Genomic DNA, 21,482 nt, shown 5'->3' with positions numbered 1-21,482 from the left:
GATCAAGCAATAGCGTTAGTTACAAAGCTTATGAGTGCACCTCAAATACACAAATATATAAAATATGCAATTTGTTAAAAAAGTGGTTGAATCTAGGTTTGATTATGGAATCTGTAAATCCAAAAAGCTTTGGTTGAGTTTTTTTTTTTTTAGCTTGTTACTGTTTTGCTTTGCATGAAAAGTGCATTTTGGTCAATGCCAAAAGCTTGAATGGCCTTTATGCCACGGCGACCATGACAACTCGACCAAAATTATTGAAAACATAAGCAATAAACTTGTGATCTTTTTGCCTTTGATATTGTTGCTTTGAAGATGGGGAACAGGTTTCACAGTCATTTGCTGTCTTCAAAGCAACGTTGGTCAAGTCATCAATAAAACAGCAATAAGACTGAGTCAGTCTGCTTTCAGTTTGCAATTGAGTGGGGTGGAGCTAGCAATTCCATGGAACCTGACAATGTGACTATTAACTGTAATGAATTGACAGAAATTGCATTTTTATCCTGTTTACATATAAAGGAATTCACTTTAACTGCTTTTTTACTTTTAGGGCCCAACCACAACCTCATAGACTGATGAAGAAATTCAGAAATCACTCCACATATAAGTTGCTGCAGGACTGCAAAATAATGCAGGCACTCGACAAGATTTATTTTTATGTAGGAGTATAACCAGAACAGTGGAAAAACGTTGAGTCGCATCGCCAACAAGTTATCGGCGCAGCAACATGTTGGCAATCTGTCTGATTTTATAAAATTAAGCCTTGATTATACTTTCTGGGTCAATACGAGCATGGATCTTCAAGCAGGCTTCAAAGAAGCATAACAGGAATGACTGCTTGGTCGTGATATCTCCACCTGTCCATGTCCACTTCCACTCTTTCTTTTTTTAACATCCATCCATCAGTATGTGGGGATTGAATTGTTGCTTTCTATTTTACAAATCTATTCTCATTTTAAGCTTGTTACACTGATTTTCTTTCTTTTTTTAACAAAAAAAATTAAATACTTTCCAGTCTGCAGTGTAAATCCTTTACTTTCAGCCCTCAACTTAATTCCCCTTTCTTTGTGGAGGAAGTGGGCTGTCCTCTGAGATGAAGTCTTCCTGTAGTGACTCCCACTGCAGCTCCACAGGAAGGGTTGGAGCAGGAGTGTAAGAGCAGAATGAGTCCACCCTCAGGCAACGGCACTGGGATGGACCCATTCAGTTTGGCTGAGGTAGAACAGAAACGTTGATTTCCAATTAAAATACAAAATTTACTTTTACCTGAGAAGGTTCACTGAGCAACAGTCCAGTTCTTGTTCTCTTTAGCCTAAATGAGATGCTTCTGATGTTTGATGGCTTCAGTGTGATATTGTAGCTCCTGTTACAGAAAAAGTGTGAACCTGGTGGTTCTCATTGATAGTTCTTTAAAAAACGTTTTTGGCAGTCCTCTCAAGGCTGCAGTCATCCCTGTTGCGTCTGCACCTTTTTGTGCTACACCTTCCACGTAGCTTTTTACTATTATACAATGACCATCAATAGCTTATCCTCCATGTGGAGTACAGTGAGTTGACGATCTTAACATCTGTCAAGTCAGTAGTGTTTACTGAACTAAGTTGAGAGACAAGTGGTAAATGGGCTGGTCCTTGCATAGCACTTTTCTAGTCTGAGCATTCAAAGCGCTTTATACAGCTTGCCTCATTCACCCATTAACACCCCTTCATACATTTGCATGTGTGTCCTTTTTCTACGTAAGTGCTTTCTATCTAATATTCACACTCATTCATACATAAGAACAACTTGGGGTTAATCTTGCTCAACGATGGCTTGAGCAAACCGATATCTAACCACTAACCTTCCAACTAGTTGGTGTCCTCCTGAGCCACAGCTACCTCAGGTATACAGTATTTTAAACAGTTTTATATTGGAGTTCTTTCTTTCATTAGATGTCAGCCATGATTATTAAAATTTTAAAAAAAATACTTGCAATATTTCATTTTGATTTGATTAGATTTTCATTGGGATTATGGATTTCCTATATTTTGGCTTTATCAGTTGAATTTTTCCTGCACATAAAATTAAAGATTTATGTTTTGCAGTTGCATGCACTGGTTTCAACCTTTAGTAAAATGCCACGTTTTATGTTAAATCTGTATTAGAGCATAGAACATTTTACAGTAGTAGGCTCTCTTTGTCAGCTGTAATTGTGCTGTACATTTTAAACTTTAATTTCATAGCAAGAAAATGCAAGGGTATAAGGAGCTCTCTTGAGAACCTTTCACACACACATATTACCATATGTAAGGAATTTGCAAAGGTCAGCATGAACCACTGAATCAGACCAAACTTAGCCGCTGCTTTATTATCCGTGTACCCCTCTGGGTGTCTGACTGTGGAACAATGTGGAACAACAACCACAAGACTGTGCAGTCCCTGCTGACATGCTCCAATACAAACACAGCCTCTCTTGCTCTCCCTCGCTCTCTTCTTTTCAATCTCTCTTTCTCCCTCTCCCATAGCCAGGGGTGAGGCATCTGTTTCCTATGCTCAACATGTGGAGGCACTGCATATAATACAAACACACACACTACTGTTTACACTACTCTTGTCTTATCTTACTCACTGGACACATTAGAGGAACATTTCAAAGCACACACCTCTAGTAGGTTCAAAGCTTGTGTGTGTATGTCAGTATATGGTTCGTATGTGTGTAACTGTGGAGTGACCGTGCGGTTTGTTTTGATGACACTGACTGTTAATCGCTTGTCCTTTTCAGTGTCGTTTGGCTTTGGGTTTGTGTTAATGTCCTGATGTTATCACCTTAGTATCAACAGGGACGCCGCTCTCATCTGATCTGCTCTCCCTGCTGATAACTGGTGCGTGTGTGTGTGTGTGCGTGTGTGCGTGTATGTGTGCGCGTGTGTGTGTGTGTGTGTGTGTGGGGGGGGATACTGTAGGAAGCACTGGAGTTACTGTGCTTTGTGGTTGTGGGAATAGTGCAGTGTCTGATGGCCATATGTGTGTGATTGCTTCAACAAATTATAATGAAATTCAGTTTACAAGCAAGGATTGCAGTCGTGTGAAAGAGTTTTCACAGGACTCTGTGCAGCACTGTGAAAAACTAAGTACATGATTCAGTAGCTTATAGAAATCTGTTTAGCTGCACTAATCTGAATGAATCATTTTCTACATGAACATTTTATTTGTCTTTCACATCGTCATGGAGGAATTTTTGCCCACTCTGCTTTACGGCATTGCTCCAGATATTTGAGGTTTACTGGCATTCATTTATGCACAGCTCTCTTAACGTCCTGCCACAGAATTTCAATCCTGTTGTGGTTTGCACTTTGATACTTTGACTATTTTCTTTTATAGATTTGCTGGTGTGCTTCTTCTTTGCACAATAGATCTTTAACCTGCATTTGTGGAAAGCATATAGAACTGTGTTCACAGCTAATGATTTCTGGAAGTTTCTGAGGGAGTGATTTCAAAGACAGAATCAAGTCTGTTTTTAATTTAGTGTCGCCTGAGGGCCTGATGATCACGGGCAATATTGACTTTCCGCCTTGTTCCCTGCACACAGAGATTTCTCCATATTCCCTGAATCCTTTAAGGATGTTATGTACTATTAATGATGAGATAATTAAAGTTTTAAAATTTAATTTTGAGGAACATTATTCTGAAATTGTTCCACAATTTATAGATGCAGTTTTTCGCACATTGTGGAACCTCTGCCTGTCTTTACTTCTGACAAAAACTCTTTAAGATCATCTTTTTATCTCCAATCCTGTTATTGTCCTGCTGCCAGTTCACCTAGTTACTTGCAGTGTCCCTCCAGCTATCTCCTTTATGTTCCACTTACTTTACAGCCTTTTATTGTCTTGTGTTCGAAGTTAGAATAATCAAAAATTCTAAATCATCTAATAGTTTTCAGCAAATATTAAAATGTCTCAGCAAACAGTTGAATAAGCTATGCGTCTATGAGATTTGCTGATCATTGCATTGCTGTTTTAGTTACACTGTACAGAGCATCCAATTTTTTTGGGAACAGTCTCTTTTGTTAGCATGTTAAGCATCAAGCATGTGAGTTCACGTTGAAAACCCAAACAAGCTAGCGAGCGCAGCACCAAGCTGTTGTACTGCTGTTCAAAGCTAAAATGTAAAAAGTGCCAGATACAACAGTTGTGATTAGTCTCTTAGCAAGTGCCTGAGACACCAGTTCAGATGTGGTGTCAGAATGTAACTGATCAACTTTAACTGTGTGTCAGTTTTTTTGTGTTACATATTTCTACGTGAAATACTCATGTTCTGATGACGTTAGCCGGACGATGAGTCTGTCAGTAGCAGCAGGTGAAAGTAGATAGCCGATTTGAAAAATTCCCACAGGAAACTGCGGTGTGTGCCACTGTGCTTCAGGAAATAGTGAATGTGTTTTTGTGTGTGCCTTTCGGGCCGCCCTCCCTCCCTTCACCCCTGCTGTGGCGGTCAGATAACATTAATGAATCAACAGGCACTTAAAAGAGAGATAAAGAGCGTGGAGGATGGAGGGGATTTTATCTGTTTTTAAAATATTATGTTGTGCCCATTTTGTGTTTTGCAAAAATGATGAATGTGCAGTTTCCCAGCTGTCCCCGAAGACCCCCCCCCCCCACCCCCCAATGATCTTTCGCTGAATTTCTCTGTCACCCACTCCCTTATCAGTGTTGTCTCAGTTCATGCAGATAAGACAAACTACTCATTTGATAGAACACAGATTTTTATTTTTCCAAAACCACAGATTAGCTTCAGCGATATTCTTTAATTATTATTCTTTCATTTGGCACATTCTCTATTTTGCAGGATAACTATGGTGTCATTATTTGGAAGCTCTAAAAACTACTTGCTCAGTTATACATAAAGTGTGTGGTAACTCACCATGTAGCCAGAGCCCTTGTTAACCCTTCTCCATAACCTTCCATGCCAATCAGACTCATTGCATAACATGATGTGCACTTCTCGAGAAATGCAACTAAAGCTTCAGCCCACAATGAGTCTGACTGACGTGGAAGGTTAGGGAGTAGGGTTAGGGAAAGTTTCTGGTTACAAAGTAAATTACAACATAGATTTCCTGCTGAAGCATAATTCAGGGATTAGGCCTCACTGACATGGGCCTAGAGACCAGTCAGCAACTGCCTGGCAATCTCCTGTCACTAGGGAAAAATGTGTATTTCCCTTCAGTTCACAGGAATTCACTGTAGGTTCCTGAGTGAAGCTGGTCACACAAAGGGTGGTGAACCAAAAACATCCTTGCGATTGTATTGGTCACCTGGACATAACCACGGTCAACCCATAGTTTCTACACAAACGTGACTGGTGAATTTTTTGTTGGGTATGGCAGAACTGCTCAAAAATTCCAAAATGACAAGTGGACATAGCTGACAAATGGACATGGGTCCTGCATTGCTTCCATCCAAAATGTTTGTTACTTCTACATTTTTTTTGTTATTTTTACAGCAATCATTATAATCAATACTGCTGCTGATGCTGATGGAAAATGTCAGTGTCTGTCAATACACAATAACCCACTGCACAGATTATTAGGCAGATGCTTCAGTATGACTGCACAGGTTGCTGCAGTGCAGAAAGAAGGCGTGAAACACAATAATGTATGGGTGGTGTGTGTCACTATTTTCTACTGTTGACACTAAAATAAAAAAGTAAAACTGTTAAGTGATGTTCACTTAACATTACAAAAAATGTTTCTGTATAAGAATTGCCTTTAAAAATGCTTGATGCCTAATCCAACATGACGGTTGGCCTCTGCCCTTCTTTAAATATACTAACAACATTTTTAAACATGTGACAAAACACCATTAAATTGTTCAGTCTGTATTTCTGTCTGTTGCCTGCTTTTCAGCAGGAGAGTTGCTCTTCCACCTGCAGTAGGGATTTTACAATAATCACCGACCTTTGTCTCAAACACACAGAGTTTGGTATCTCATGCACACACCTGCTCTTCATTGTCCAATTTGTGCAAGTGTAGTAGCCACAGAGGAGCGTAGAAACGGTAAACAGGCTGATAGTATCTCCGATGAGATCACTGTAGCTTGAAATGCGTTTTAGACACAGAGACGTGGTCCAGCATTGACACATGCCTTCACACACATAACAGCTTTGAAGGGGAAAGTGACCATTGTTCCGGGTGACAGATTAAAAGCAGGGCAGCATGTAGGAGCACAATCTGTGTTCAGGCCTGTTTACACTGTAAACAGTCTCTTTCTTGCAGTTCAGCTTCTGTTTTCAGCCCCCCAAGGTCGGGGGTCATGAGTTCAAATTCAAACAGTCGAGGAAGTCTGGCAATTCAATTCGCAAACACCCGTACAGTTTCCTCACCGCCCACTTACTAACCTCTCGTCTTCTGATTTCTGCCTTAAACATTGCAGGAAGGTTAAAGGATATCTCCTCATGCTTGTTAATAACTTTCATTACATTTCTGCCTCACTCTTTCCTTCTTGTCATTTAGGTTGACAAACGTCTCTCATTTTTAACTGATCCGTCTGAGTCCAAATTCCCATGGAATTATCTCTTTTCAGATTTCATGGAAAGACTAAAAATATTCCAACTACCATAAATTGCATCTACCGCCTACGATCAGACTGTTGCAGCCAGTGACATCCCACAATTCCTGATAACATGAAATACACAAAATTAGCTTCCTGTGTCACGTTTATCTCCACTTCACATACTCTCAGGCCCTTACCCCCCTTTTTTAAAATAGGTCTCAAAAACTAAAAACAATGCAGTTCTTAGAATTTATGGATGGAACTAAACGTTTTTTGGTATTATCATGCTCTCATTTCTTTTTCCTGTTCTTCTTAACAGATACTGAAAAATTAGTCATGTGATGTTTAGAAATTGTGTTTTCTTCACATATATAAAAGAGACAAAGCCTCACATTTTAGAAACTGAATGGGAATATTTGACATTTAAATGCTGAAAAACAAGAATTTGTTAACTTTGCAGCATCATCGTAAGCCACCGTGCGTCCACTTTATTCCGTCACTGTAGATTTTACCCTCGCTCCCAAGAATCTGCTGTGACATTCTGCTTGGATATTGCGGTGTATGGTGAGAGATATAGAAATAAATATAATCAATAAGCTTGTTTGTTACGCTGTGAGGCAGCGGTCGTCCTACCCATGCTTATGTTTGTTTTTCTTCCTGCCTCGTCAGAGGGAGCTGAATAAAGAGAGAACTTTTCTGGCCTAACATCACTCCGCCTCTAGCTGCTGATGCCTTCTCTCTGACAGGATGCACATTCACATGCATCTTTTTTACTGTGTGCAATTCTGAGTTAAAGTCAGTTAAATAAAGAGCAGAAAATCTGAAGCAACTATTTTAAACCTTTTAACTATTTTAAACGTGGTTCACATCCTCTGTAGCCTCTGCACACTGCCTATTCATAACCCAGCTATAACAGATTAGCATTCAACTGCTATATTTAACATTACTTAACTCATGTCTGTGTGGATATGTGTGTCTGTGTTGTTATCCCCCTTTTTCTCCCCAAACACACCCACATCGAATGAGAGGGCTCCTTTGAGAAATGTGTTTCTCGGGTTCTCACGGTGTAAAAGTGACGCTATCGCTAAACTCCGAGAATCAGCAGCTCTGTCTGCATTACATGGTGCTTTGCCCAACCTCTGTGTGTGTGTGTGTGTGTGTGTGTGTGTGTGTGTGCGTGCGTGCATGCATGGACAATTTAGTTTACTATGTATATGTGTGTGAATTTGAGACTTAAATAGTGAATGACACTCTTTATGAGACCCCTGTCCATTCCTGTGGTGAAAACATGGAAAGACTGTTTAACTGCTCATACAGCCAGAGGTCATAGCCAAGTTCAAGTGTGTGTGTGGACTTCCCCATGCTTGTGTCTATGTTTAGATATACAAACCCACTGATAATTTCAAAGGAATGGGTGCCGGTTTGATTGATGGATTGGTTTATCAATATGAGATGGCTGAAGGAATTTCATTTTCCTAGAAGGCAGCCTCACTGTTTGACTACAATAAAATATAATTTTGATAGATTTGCGGCATACAACGTCCTTTCACACAGAAGAGTAAATCACACACAAACGCGCGTGCACACACACACACACACACACACAAATGTCCATTGTCACTGTTAGCATCATCAGTGATTCAGGTTTTTATCTAAATAAAGTCATATGTCACCATATGGAGAAAGCGTTAATGCCACATGTGAATGAATACAAGTTTTTATTGGTGCCGGTGGATTAAATCTACTATTTATAGGCTAAAAACACATTTAGAGTCCTCAGTAACAATTGAGTGCACTAAAAAGTTTTTAGAGACTTCAGATGTTCAGCTTGTTTTATTTCGTAAGGATTTTGTTACAGTCAAAAGCTCACAGAAGAGTAAATGCACATGTTTAAGTGAATGTGATTAACTTATTATAGTGGTGAAAAAAAGAGTTTAAAAAGTCAAGTGAAAAGCAAAAGGAGCATTATTGTCTGTACAACACAATGATGCGACCCCCAGCAGCCTCAGTGTGATGACAGGAATCTGGAAAATTACATCTTGTATCATTTTCCAAGAATAAGGGACACATCCTTCAACCATGAATGGAATTTTTGAGTTTTTATGTCTTTAATTGTAACGTATGGACATGTGGCACAGTGAGGAGATTTGTATTTCCTCACTTTTTTCTTCATTTTCCATCAAGTGAAGGATATTTGGGCAATGCCACTCATCTTTTTACAAATTCAAGTTACAGCAGCTTTTGAATGCAGGGGGGACATAGAGTTAAACGCATTCCCTACGAGTTCTGTTAATCTTAGATATGGGCTCGAGCACTTGTGGAGCTTCCAGAAGCAACACCCAGGAATCAACAAAATAAAATGTTTTCAACTTTTTTTCGATCAACTGAAATTTTGTGGCCTCTGGGTTAACAGGATGTTGTCTGTGAAAGCGCATCCACTGAGGCTGACCACTGATGCGAGGCCCGTCCAGCAGCAAAATGGACAGAATGAAACTGACAACGCAGAGGTGCGGTTGTCCCTGCGTCATCCCTGACCATGTTAAAACTCTGTGTGTGTGTGTGTGTGTGTGTGTGTGTGTGTGTGTGTGTGTGTGTGTGTGTGTGTGCACGTGTGTGTGTGGGTGTGCACGTGTGTGTGTGGGTGTGGGTGTCTGTGTGCTTGCGTTCAGAGCAGAGTGAGGTCAGACTGCAAATATAGCCTCTTCTGTCTTCAACTTAACGTCCAGACAGCCTGTGTCTGACAGGGAAAAACATTAAAGTCTCTGACTTTTTTGGTCAAAATACAACAGGAGAGACAAGCGGGAAGGAGGGGGGAGAAAGGGGGAGGAGAATGAAGAATGAGTGTGTGTGTAAAGGGGGTAGGAGGGTTAATAATTTCAGCCATGCCTAAAAATAGGAATCTTGGATTTAAAAAAAAAAAAAAAAAAAGAACAATTTTGAAAAAAATAAAAGAAGCTGCTCTGCTAAAAATCACAGCTCCATAGCAGCCATTTGGACGATGTGATGGTGGAGCCTGGGAAAGTTGTGTACTAGCATGTCTGTGTGTGTATCAGTGTATGTGTGAAAATGTAGCCCTAAATTGAATGATTGAAGTTCTTACTTGCATTTAGGCACAAAACGGTTGGAAAGCAGTTATGTTGAGGCTGCTAATGCCTGGTCTGTCCCTGCGTTTACCTCATTTGGCCTGTCCGGGTCTAACCTAAATTCGTTTGGTTCAGCCAAGTATGGTCTGGACTGGTTCACGGTTCTGTCAAATCCTCCCCTGCCCTTTACTGACTCACGAGAAGACATTTGGGGATTTTCAGATAAAGACAGATTGAGAGAGAAAAGTGAAACATATCTAAGTTAAGTCACATAAAATATGTTGGAAATGAAAACACGTTAGATGAAACTTCGATGCTCAGGAACGTGAGGAATGTTAGCCCACCAGTCTCCATTTCAGTGCATTTAGTCTGCATTCTAATTTGATATCTGGTCCATGGCTGTCTCAAAGAGCACGTCTAATGTGCTAAAAAGAGATTCATTTAAATGTTATTTTTACCAGCTGGTTTATCTGTACTTGTTCTACAGCGTGCGGAAGGACTTAGTCACAGAGTCGCAGACTGAATGTCTCTTCATGTCCAGCTTCAGAGCCTTATGAGTTTTTTGTGTTATGTTGTTAAGGATGATTACCAGTTGCCAGTGTGCAAAGTAATTCTGTTATGAGTAGTGCTGTAACTAAGTGGTGGCAAAGGAAACACTGTTTCATTCAACATAATTGCATGAAATAATCCTGACTTTCACAGTCATCAAAAGGATGTAACTTTTATATATAGTTTGTTAGCTACTGTTAAGGTTTCCTTGTTTATATACACTTCACTTCATATTTAGAGCAGATTTGAACCAAATTCTGCCACGTATAGAAAAAACATGAAGCTACACACGTTGAACATTACATGATATGAAACAAGTGCAAATGGAGAATACCCAGGATTCTTAGTCTGCTATCTTTCAAAAATGAAAGATTTATTTCCCACTGATCTGGGCTTAGTGCCCTGACAGAAGCCTTTCCTGAAGAAATGTGGCATTGGCAGAATCATGCTTTGGATTTGTTTTTCTGTGACTGGGAAAGAGAGAATAGTCAGGTACAGAGATGTTTTAATAAAAACTTGCTGCATAGTCCTCAGAACCTCAGACATTGCCACAGACAAGGGTCCAAAACACAAGGCCAAGACAGCAGTGAAATTTACTGGGGACGACTCTGTCAAGTCCTTCAAGTGACCCAGTGAAAGTCATGAGTTAAACCTGAACCTATTTAGACCCCCAACAATGGTCGTCCAGTGACAGTTGCAGGATAACCTGAGAGTAGGGATGGGTATTGATAAGATTTTCACGATTCCGATTCCATTTTCGATTCTGTTTAACGATTCGATTCTTTATCGATTCTCTTATCGATTCTTTTTTTTTTTTTTAAAAGGAGAACACTAAGGTCGATTAGCTTACAACTGTTTTATATCTTCTCTTTGTAAGGCCATGTTACTCTTGTTCAAACCCAACAGTGAGATAAGAGATCCACAGCCTACGGCTCTTCAATGGGGTGTCACAGGGTCCCCAGGAAAAAAATTTTTAAATGTAAAATAATAAAATAAATATTCTTCTGTAGCAATAACAAAGTGTAACATAAATTATTCTGTAGCAATTACACAAGAATATCCAGTAATGTCCCTGCCGACAATTAAACACATTCACTTACCGAAAATCGGGGCATCTGCTGTGGCAAATGGGTTCAAGCCTTTTACCACAAACTTAGTCACTGCTCGGTGACATTCGTCTATCCTGGCCTGAAAGGAGACGCTACCGGTAGACTGCAGGGAGAACTACCAGCATCTGAGGCAGCCAGACTCTGTCTGTCTCTCTTATCATGGTCACCTAAATGCACAGTAATGGCAGGTTTTGTAATAAGGCAGATCGCGCTAACATAAATATGCACTCTTAGTTGATTATTTACCTGCCGCATTAACGGGAGAGGACGTGCAAACGTTACCGCTGCTGCTGGGTTGAGATTCACGAGTCCGGAGCGGAATTAAAAACACGACATTCATTTAAGGTTATCACGTGTTTTGTCAGCAAATGCTTTTGCATATTCGTAGTGTTTCCTCCCTTAAATGAAATATTTACTTTTCAAGTATTGCAAGTGCCCTTTTGTCATCCGTTCTCCTAAAGTATAACCAAACTTTTGAGCGTTTGAGCCGCTTAGGCACCATGTTTCCTGCCAGGTAAATGACGCTCCGCAACGTGGTGACGTGATTCGGGGCGACTGGAATCGATAAGGGAATCATTTGCAAAAATGGCAAACAATTCCAAGGAATTGAAACAGTGGGAACCGGTTCTCAACAAGAACCGGTTTTTGATACCCATCCCTACCTGAGAGAGCTCAATGCTTTATCTAATTTCAGTTATGTATATAATTGATTCATTTTCAATATTCCGTTGTTAAGTTGTTAATTTAAAAACGGTTTAAAAATTTTCATAAACCCCTCTGTCCCTTTTCAAAAGCAGAGCTAGGTGTTATTTGAATTTATCAGGTAGAGATTGGTTTATGAGTGCAAGTTTTTAACAAAGGTGTTGTAATGGAGGAGGTCACTGTAAGTGGGATGGACTTGACCTCCTGACTATGACTGATGTAGATGATAAGGTGCTGACTCTAAGAATCCACAATCTCAACAGGGTTGTCCGATAAGAACAGATGGCATATCCACAAAATCCACTGCCACTCAGGTATCTGTCGTTCACTCATTTATTTAGCAAGAATCCGAAGCACACATCCATAATGTGAGTGAGGGGATTTAACAGACTGTAAAATGCTATATGCCGTGTGGTGAGTGATGGTGTGGTTTCTGTTGGAAAGAACATAAAAGTCTTCCATAATTAGGTGAACAGAGTGAATTAAATGTGTAATACAACAATACAAACAATACTGGATAGTGGAACATTCAACCAAAATAAGGGAGTGTCAACAAATGCTAATTTTACTATTTACATAAATCCTAACTAGGCACTTTACATTAGAGCTAACATGAGAAATTAGTGACGGTCCCTTAATGACCGCACGGCAGAGGCTGCTTCGCAGTAAACGGCAGTAACAAACAAGGATTAAACAAGGGAGGATAATGGCCGCAGCAAAGAACAAACACGATAAAACACAGAAACTTACAGTCTCATGGACGCACACCGCTAACAGCATTAGAGGAATGAAAATCCACACGGTGAGTAAAACTCTGCTGACTCTTCCCACCTGCAGCTCCGACTGAACTCTCTGCGTCGACATGTGCGTAATGATGAGGTAGAATTGTGTCTTCTGATTGGTGAAGAGAATGGGTTGCCTCACCGCTCATTGGCTAAACGGCAGCCGTATGCTGATATCTTACTCCGCAGATGCGGCTCCGTTCGTGAGTTCTGCGAACTGGCTGGCCTTTTGTACAGCCGCCCCCAACTTTGCGGAGCAAAAGTGCACTTCACTTAGGAAGGTCAGGCAGTAGACTCCGGTGGAAGAGCTGGAAGTCTGATAAGTCGTCCCACTGATCGTGTATATGTCTTGTCTCCAACCTGTATCTGAACGGTTCGAACCCTGCCATCTGCTCCAGGGATTACTTGGCTGACCTTACCAACTGGCCATAGGGCACGAGGGAGCTGCTGGTCCACAATGAGAACGATAGTGCCAACAGTCAACTCATCTCTTTCCTGCTGCCATTTGTGCCGCATCTGGAGTGAAGGTAGATAATTCCGGATGTAGTGGATCCAGAATTGATCCGCCAAGGCTTGACATTGTCTCCACCTACGACGGCTCAGGAGTTCGGCTTCTGGGTAGACAACCTGTGGCATACCGGAATCAGGCCGCCCCATCAACAACATGTTGGGAGTGATCGGATCAACGTCTGCTACGTCTGAGGAGACATAACCTAGCGGCTTAGAGTTGATGATGCTCTCTACCTCGCTGAGTATCGTCCTAAAGACTTCCTCGGTGACATGCTGCGAGCCGAGAATGGTATGCAGTGCAGACTTGATGGAACGAATCTCCCGTTCCCAGGAACCACCAAAATGTGGAGCCTGTGGAGGGTTGAAACGAAAATGAATCTGCTGGCTGGCCAACTGTGACTTCAGAGCTGGGCCGAGTGCGTTGAAAGCCTCCTGGAGTTCAGAGCTACCACCTCTGAAGTTGATACCTTGATCCGACAGCAGTTCGAAGGGCTTCCCACGTCTCGAGATGAAACGACGCAGTCCCATCAGGAATGAGTCAGTGTCCATGCTGGCAAGCAGATCAAGGTAGACTGCGTGGGTCGTTAGGCATTTGAAGATGATCCCCCACCGTTTCTCTGTACGCCGCCCCATCTTGACAAGGTATGGGCCAAAGCAATCCACCCCAGTTGAATAGAAGGCTGGGCGATGAAGTCTTAAACTGGATAATGGAAGGTCAGCCATCTTGGGAATGACCGGCTGGCTGCGCCACCTCCTGCATTCAGGACAGTTGTACTGGTGCTTCCGGACGGCCTCTCGTCCTCGAAGTATCCAGAATCTGCGCCGGAGCTCAGCAAAGACCCTCTCGGAGCCCGGGTGAGCAAGCTGGCGATCGCAATCCTGGACGATGAGGTTTGTGATAGGATGCTGAGGGTCAAGAACGACAGGATGCAAGATGTCTTGACTGAGGGTTTCACATCTGCGAAGCCGCCCCCCTACCCGAATCAGTTGAGCCTCTGGGTCATACTCAGGAGCTAAGGCAAGTAGGCGACTGCTGGCAGCTACCGGTTTGTGAGATGACAGCCGAACAAAATCTTCAGGGAAACTGTCTTCCTGTACCTTCCGGAGGAGTGCTAACTCCGCTTGCCTGTAATCCTCTGCCGTGGGTGTCGAGTCAGCAGCTGTCCCATGGACAGCTCGAACGTAAGCTTCCAGCAAGGTCTGGTAGCCACTGAAAGAACCAACATCAGGTAGATGTGGATCAGGTATTCTGGTGATGTTCCCACAGAAGCTCTCCTTCCGCAGCTCTGATGAATCATCAAGGGAAACGTGGTTCGGGAGCTCCGGGCAGTATGATGCCGCCTGCCAGAGAAAAGGTGGGCCCCGGCGCCACCGATGATGAGAGGTGAGCTGTGAGAGCCGTAATCCTCGAGTGATGTCGTCGGCAGGATTGTCGCCTGATCTGACATATCTCCACAGGCTCCCTTCAGTTAGCTCTTGAATATCTGCAACTCTAGAGCCCACAAAGATCTTGTAGCGGCAGGATTGGGACTGGAGCCAGTTCAGGACTGTAGTGGAGTCGGTCCAATAGACAATGCTTGAGATATGAAGGGTGAGTTCCCTCTTGAGGACGGCAGCAAGCTGGGCTCCCACATGAGCAGCACAGAGCTCCAACCTCGGAATGGACTGCTGACGGACGGGAGCAACTCGAGATCGGGCAGCTAGGAAGGCTACCTGGATTCCCCCCATATGATCTTCTGTCCGAAGGTAGGCTACAGCTCCATATGCCTTCTCAGATGCATCGGAGAAGATGTGGATGCTCTGCTTGCAAAGGGATGGGTCTGTCTCTGGCTGCACGTAACAACGTGGCAGGGAGACATCAGGGAGCTGAATCAATTCACTTTCCCATGCATGCCACAGCTGCAGCAGGTCGATTGGCAGATTTGGATCATCCCAGTCTCTCCTTTTCCTCCAGAGATGCTGCACCAGGATTTTGGCCTGAGTGGTGTAAGGAATGAGAAGGCCAAGCGGATCATACTGCTTGGCCAGAACCCGATAGATGTTGCGCATTGTGGGCTCCACCAACTGCTCAGTGTGCCGAATCTGATATCTGAGCTCGTCAGACTGACAGTGCCATTGCAGGCCCAGAGTCCGCTCTGGTACATCAGTCCCATCGGGGGAAAACCACAGTTCACTGCTCTGTGAGACTGATCCAGGTGGCATATGACTGATGAGTTCTGGGTAGTTGGAAGCCCACTGTCGTAATTCGAAGCCACCGGTGAGCAGCAACTGCTGGATTTTGTTAACCAGTTGCTGGGCTTCGGGAAATGATGCGAAGCTCTGGAGGAGATTGTCAACATAGAAACATTTCTCCACTGTGTGACGGGTATCCTCGCTGGGGCTGCTGTGATCCAGAACGTGCCGCTGCAGAGCATAGGTGGCACAGCAGGGACTGCATGTCGTCCCGAAAGGCAACACTTGCCATTCGTAAACCTCTGGTTGCCTCGTGCGATCCATATCTCTCCAGAGGAACCGGAGGAAGGGCTTGTCAAGAGGCGGACCTGATGAAACATCCCCTTGATGTCACTGCTCACTGCAATGGGATACTCCCGGAAGCGAAGTAACACACCCAGGAGCGTCGAGCCCAGGGTAGGACCAGGTAGGAGATGCTGATTCAGGCTGTTACCATTGTGCACGAAAGAACAGTTGAAGACAACGCGATCCTTGCCATTATGCTGAACCATGTGGTGTGGTATGTACCAGGTGCTACCATCCATCTCCATGTCTGCGATGGTCAGTTTACTCACATAGCTTGCATCCACCAGCTTCTGAATTTCCTGGTTATAGGTGGCTGCTTGTACAGGCGTCTTCAGGAGGCGCTTCTCCGTAGCTCGCAGGTGACCCAAGACAGAGTCCTTAGTGGAATGAAGCGGGACTGGTTCCTCTTTCCACAGCAACGGGGTGGCATACCGGTTGATACCATCCACCTCCACTCTAATGGTCTTCTCCTCTAGCATCTTGACAGCCATGGTATCCTGTTTTGAACGTGTGGCCACCTTCTCATTCTGGTATGGGAGAACATCCATCTGCCAGAGCTTGGCTACATTACTGAGAAGTTCAGCACTGGGAGTCAGGGTGCTTGTGAGTAGACACTGAGGAGTGGAGGCTTGATGTAGAAGAACCTTGGCTGGACCCTGCAGAGTCCAACCCAGCCGTGTCTTGAGTGCAGCTGGTCCTCCCCGTGGACCCAGATGGACAGGCTCTATTGGAGTCAGGAGATGTGGGTAGTCAGAGCCAATCAGCAATAATGGTTGAGCTTGGTGGAACGAATGAAGTGGAAGACTTCGCAGGTGGCGGTAGGACCTTTGCAGTGCATCAGCTGGATGTGAGTGTTTGGCAAGCCCAAGCTCAGTGGCAGTGAATGCTCTTTGGATCCGGAACCGTCTCCGAGGGTCAGTGGCGGAGGCTATAGAGAAGGAAACGGAATGTCCTTCCACCGTTCTAATATCTTGTCGGATGGTTCGGAGCGCCAACTCCTCCCTCTTTCCCTGAAGGCCCAGCTCTTGGGCAGCACTGTGAAGAAGGATTGTGCGCTCTGACCCATCATCTAGGATGGCATATGTCTCTAGCTTCATTTTGCCATTATAGAGGCACACCCTGACCATTTTCAGTAGCACACAGCTGGTCCCCCATGTTGGATCAACGTAGTACGTGACGGGTTGGACAGCTTCCTCCGCCGGTCTGTCAGAACTAGTGGATCGCGATGCATTAATCTCATGGAGTGTCTCCAAATGCACCTGATTGCATTGCTGGCATCTAGCTTTCAGGTAGCATTGCGCCTCTGGATGGTCCCTTCCACATCTCCAGCACCGCTTGCCTGTCTGAATCCAAGACAACTTCTGCTCTATATGGAGCTTCTTGAAATCTGTGCACTGATTGAAATAGTGCTGAAGATTATTACAGAAGGGGCAGAATTTCTTTGGCTTCCCCAATTTGGAAACTGGACGTGATGCCTGTTTTGGAGGCTCTGGGCCTTTAGCAGGAGGGTCGTAGCCCAATAAGACGGTTGTGGTTGCCGCTGCAGATCTCTGCTTGGGTCTGGCACCCTTCCCACGATCCACACGTGGCTCTCGAGGTTGCTGATGATGATGGAAATACACATCATCATCTTGGATGCGGACTTCATATTCAAGCCACTCTGCCAAATCTGCTAAGGTTGGGATGGGTGTCTGAAGAGGATTGATGAACCGCTTAAACTGCGCTCGAAGACTGTGTGGCAGTTTGGACAGCAGTCTGGTGACGTGTGACCCACACTCTAGTTCTGCTCTCCCCTCTTTCCCAAGCTGTTCTAACATTCCCACGAGAGCCCTCACTTTCAGGGCGAAAAGACGGAACGCTCGGCTGTCACCACTTCGCACCGGAGACTCTGACAACACGTCAGTGATCCGCTGCAGGGCAAGTTTGTGAGGTTGACCATACAGCTCTATCAGGGATGACATGGTCTGGCTGTATGGATAGCGACTATTGCTGTAGGAATCGGCAATAAGGAGGGCGTCTTCCAACTTGAGGTGATCGACTAGGATCTGGTACTTGAAACGTTCAGTTGCATCGTGAGGCAGGATATTGTCAAGGGCCATTCGCAAACGAGCGAACTGGCTGGGGTCATCAGACGTGAAGTATGGAATGTGTGGTGTTGGTCCCCGGTACACGGTCTCTGTACTTGGTAGAGGTTCGTGCTGACCATATTTCCTCCAGGCTTTGGAATCAGTTGGCGGCCAGCGAGGCGGGTCCCCAGTCATCTCCCGGAAGCTTTCTGGTTGTTGGCGCTGAAAGGTGTATGGCTCTGCATATTCAGGGGTGACCTGCCTCTTCACACATGCTCCAGGCCCATACTCGTCCTTCACGTTAATTTTCCCGACCTGTTCAGTCACAGGAAGTTGACTGTACTGATAAGGTGACGTACATCTGAAAGGACCTGAGGCTGCTGCACTAGCAGGAATTTCTGATACCGGAGGTGGTGGAACAGGGAATGGCTCAGCACTCTGAGGATCAAGTGGAAGTGATGCCTCTGGCCAAGGTAAATCCTGTATGTCATCCTCTGGTATGTGAAAGGAACGTACCGTGTGTGGGTAGTGTCTGGAGGCATGGTCAGGATGAGGAGACTGAGGCATGGAATCAGTCCACAAGGACTGCCTCTGGTCCTGGGTACTGGGGCTTAATGCAGAAGGTTGGGGAGCTGGTGACGTCTGGAGGGCTGAGGACCGGAGAGAGAGGGCACCAAGCAGAGTCTGAACCTCTCGTCTGAGCTGATTATTATCTTCCTGCATTTCTCTCAGTGCTGATAATACCACGTCTGAGGTGCCATGCTGAGAAGTCTGGTCAGCTGGAGTGGCTGAGGTGTTGGGATGTGCCCCATGGTCATCAGGGGACTGGTTGTGCGACACATGCACCTGTGGTAGTGATCTCCTTGGCAACTGCACCAAGAAGTCATCGAGGTAACGAGGCCGATGACCATCGCGACGAGGACGAGGAGTGGATGAGAAAGCCATCTTGCCTGTGAAACTGTTACTCCGGCTCGAAGGACCATGTAATGGAGGAGGTCACTGTAAGTGGGATGGACTTGACCTCCTGACTATGACTGATGTAGATGATAAGGTGCTGACTCTAAGAATCCACAATCTCAACAGGGTTGTCCGATAAGAACAGATGGCATATCCACAAAATCCACTGCCACTCAGGTATCTGTCGTTCACTCATTTATTTAGCAAGAATCCGAAGCACACATCCATAATGTGAGTGAGGGGATTTAACAGACTGTAAAATGCTATATGCCGTGTGGTGAGTGATGGTGTGGTTTCTGTTGGAAAGAACATAAAAGTCTTCCATAATTAGGTGAACAGAGTGAATTAAATGTGTAATACAACAATACAAACAATACTGGATAGTGGAACATTCAACCAAAATAAGGGAGTGTCAACAAATGCTAATTTTACTATTTACATAAATCTTAACTAGGCACTTTACATTAGAGCTAACATGAGAAATTAGTGACGGTCCCTTAATGACCGCACGGCAGAGGCTGCTTCGCAGTAAACGGCAGTAACAAACAAGGATTAAACAAGGGAGGATAATGGCCGCAGCAAAGAACAAACACGATAAAACACAGAAACTTACAGTCTCATGGACGCACACCGCTAACAGCATTAGAGGAATGAAAATCCACACGGTGAGTAAAACTCTGCTGACTCTTCCCACCTGCAGCTCCGACCGAACTCTCTGCGTCGACATGTGCGTAATGATGAGGTAGAATTGTGTCTTCTGATTGGTGAAGAGAATGGGTTGCCTCACCGCTCATTGGCTAAACGGCAGCCGTATGCTGATATCTTACTCCGCAGATGCGGCTCCGTTCGTGAGTTCTGCGAACTGGCTGGCCTTTTGTACAGGTGTTAAACAAATAAATAAATAAAACTACTTCCCAATATTGATCATGAAATTTATCTGATTTATAAGTCAGTGAGTCTGACCTGCTTTCAACAGATTTAGAAGGAAAAGTGTCAAATGCTACCTTTAGTTAATGCTGCAGACGACACATAATCCTGCAGAGTTGTATCTGCTTCTCTTCCTTGCATTGCTTATTTGGCTTTTAAAATGTTTGTACAGGCATGGACTGTGTGTCATTGCTGTGCCGTCAGGAATTGTTATGTGATACGCCGTTTAGAGAAGCAAGGAGGACTCTTGGTTTATGAGTCACTTGCATATTGACAGCTCTAAACACTTTGTCGGGGCCGTTGGGGAGGGTGTAAACATGCAGGTAATGTGTTTTACAGCAATGATGCACAAAGACTAAAAGGGTGATTTCGGGTGTATCTTTCAGAGGAAGCCACAGTTCTTTGGAATCATCTACACCATTATGGAATGCTGTAGAACACATTCACAGGAATGTTTTATTTAATAGACAAACATATACACACTTGTCAAGTGGTTGCGAGTTAGTGCTTGTGGTTTAGTTACAAATATACATATAAGACGTGAATACAAAAAACAGCATCTGCTGTATGTTCTTGAGCATTACGAAATATATTTGAATCATCAAAATGCTTACATGTAACATCAGTTTGGATTAAATTAGGCCTCAGTCACCCGGGCCTAGAGACCGGTCAGGGACCTCCTGACATGTCTGGATTCTAGAAAAATGTGGATTCCCCAACCAATTGGCAGCTAGTTGCTGGAGGCTTCTGGCTGTATTTGGGTGAAGTTGGTCTTAAAAAGATTACTGCCCAAAAAACCTCCCAGTGATTGCTTTTATTACTTGTAGCTTGCATTAAAGACGTCGATTTGTGGGCAAAGACTTTGTAACTAACCACCAAACAGCAGTGAATCTTAAAAAAAAAGTGCAATGCAAACCAGAAACAGAATATTCACTTTTAACATAAAAGTTGTGCCTTACCACTAAAACCAATGTTTCAAAAGTTGCAACTTTTACTTTAAATGCAAATGATGCAAACCTCTCACCAACTAGTTGGGGAATACGCATTTGTCTTAGTGACCTGGGATTACCTGGGGTCAGTGACTAGTTTCTAATCCTCCATGCCTGTTTCACAGTTTTCACCGCACCTCCAGCAACCAGCCACTCACTAGCCAGATGGGCAATACAAATTTTTCCCTTGCAACCAGTGGTTGCCAGGTAGTTGCCAACTGGTCTCTAGGCCTATGTGACTGATGTCTTGGAGCACAAGACTATTTGCAATTGTTGTTGGTGGAACAAAAGAATGTAAAAAGTAACTGTAGGCTGTGAAAGCAATAAGCACTAATACACTCTAACTTCTTGGCTAAGTAAGCCTGGCCGGAGTGCATCATTGTGCTGCAATTCTGAAGCCACCAGACAGTTCTGAACACAAACTGATGGAAAAACACTTCAATAATCTATTGTTCACAGACTTCCCTCTAGTTATTTTCTGACATGTGTAATGTCTTAGAAAAATGATGTTAAATCCCTTCTGGGGTCAGAGAAGAGTGGAAAAAAATCAGAGTGAAATCAAAACGTTTTACTATTGACAACTGAACCATTCTAGACTATTCTGGATTTTAGGCAGAAGTGAACGAGCCAACATTGCAACATTCACACCTCAGTGGGGGTGGGGGGCTCACGAGTGGCAAACAAAAATCTGTTTTTCTATTCACTTTCTGAAATGCTGGCAGAAAAACTGCATTGGCAATGAACATTTCTGGTTTATTGAGGATAGAAGG

At 43.8% G+C, this 21,482-nt stretch overlaps 2 protein-coding genes across 2 annotated transcripts in view; one reads left to right on the top strand and one right to left on the bottom strand.

The window, feature by feature from the left end:
- The window catches only part of gmds (GDP-mannose 4,6-dehydratase), a 205,685-nt gene that overhangs the window by 129,259 nt on the left and 54,944 nt on the right, over positions 1 to 21,482 (top strand). The gene's annotated exons all lie outside the window — the stretch shown is intronic.
- Positions 12,139 to 19,667, bottom strand: LOC308399779 (uncharacterized protein). Its single transcript, XM_080887214.1, has 4 exons — positions 19,410 to 19,667; positions 15,865 to 19,092; positions 12,715 to 15,796; positions 12,139 to 12,397 (listed from the first exon to the last, which is right to left on the bottom strand). The coding sequence occupies exons 2-3, from the start codon at positions 18,782 to 18,784 to the stop codon at positions 13,029 to 13,031; spliced, it is 5,688 nt and encodes a 1,895-aa protein (XP_080743340.1). The 5' UTR covers positions 18,785 to 19,092; positions 19,410 to 19,667; the 3' UTR covers positions 12,139 to 12,397; positions 12,715 to 13,028.

The sequence above is a fragment of the Rhamphochromis sp. 'chilingali' genome (assembly GCF_963969265.1).
Source record: "Rhamphochromis sp. 'chilingali' genome assembly, chromosome: 7".
Classification (NCBI taxonomy): domain Eukaryota; kingdom Metazoa; phylum Chordata; class Actinopteri; order Cichliformes; family Cichlidae; genus Rhamphochromis; species Rhamphochromis sp. 'chilingali'.
Note: the sequence above shows the minus strand (reverse complement) of the source record. Positions and strands in the feature narration are given on the sequence as shown.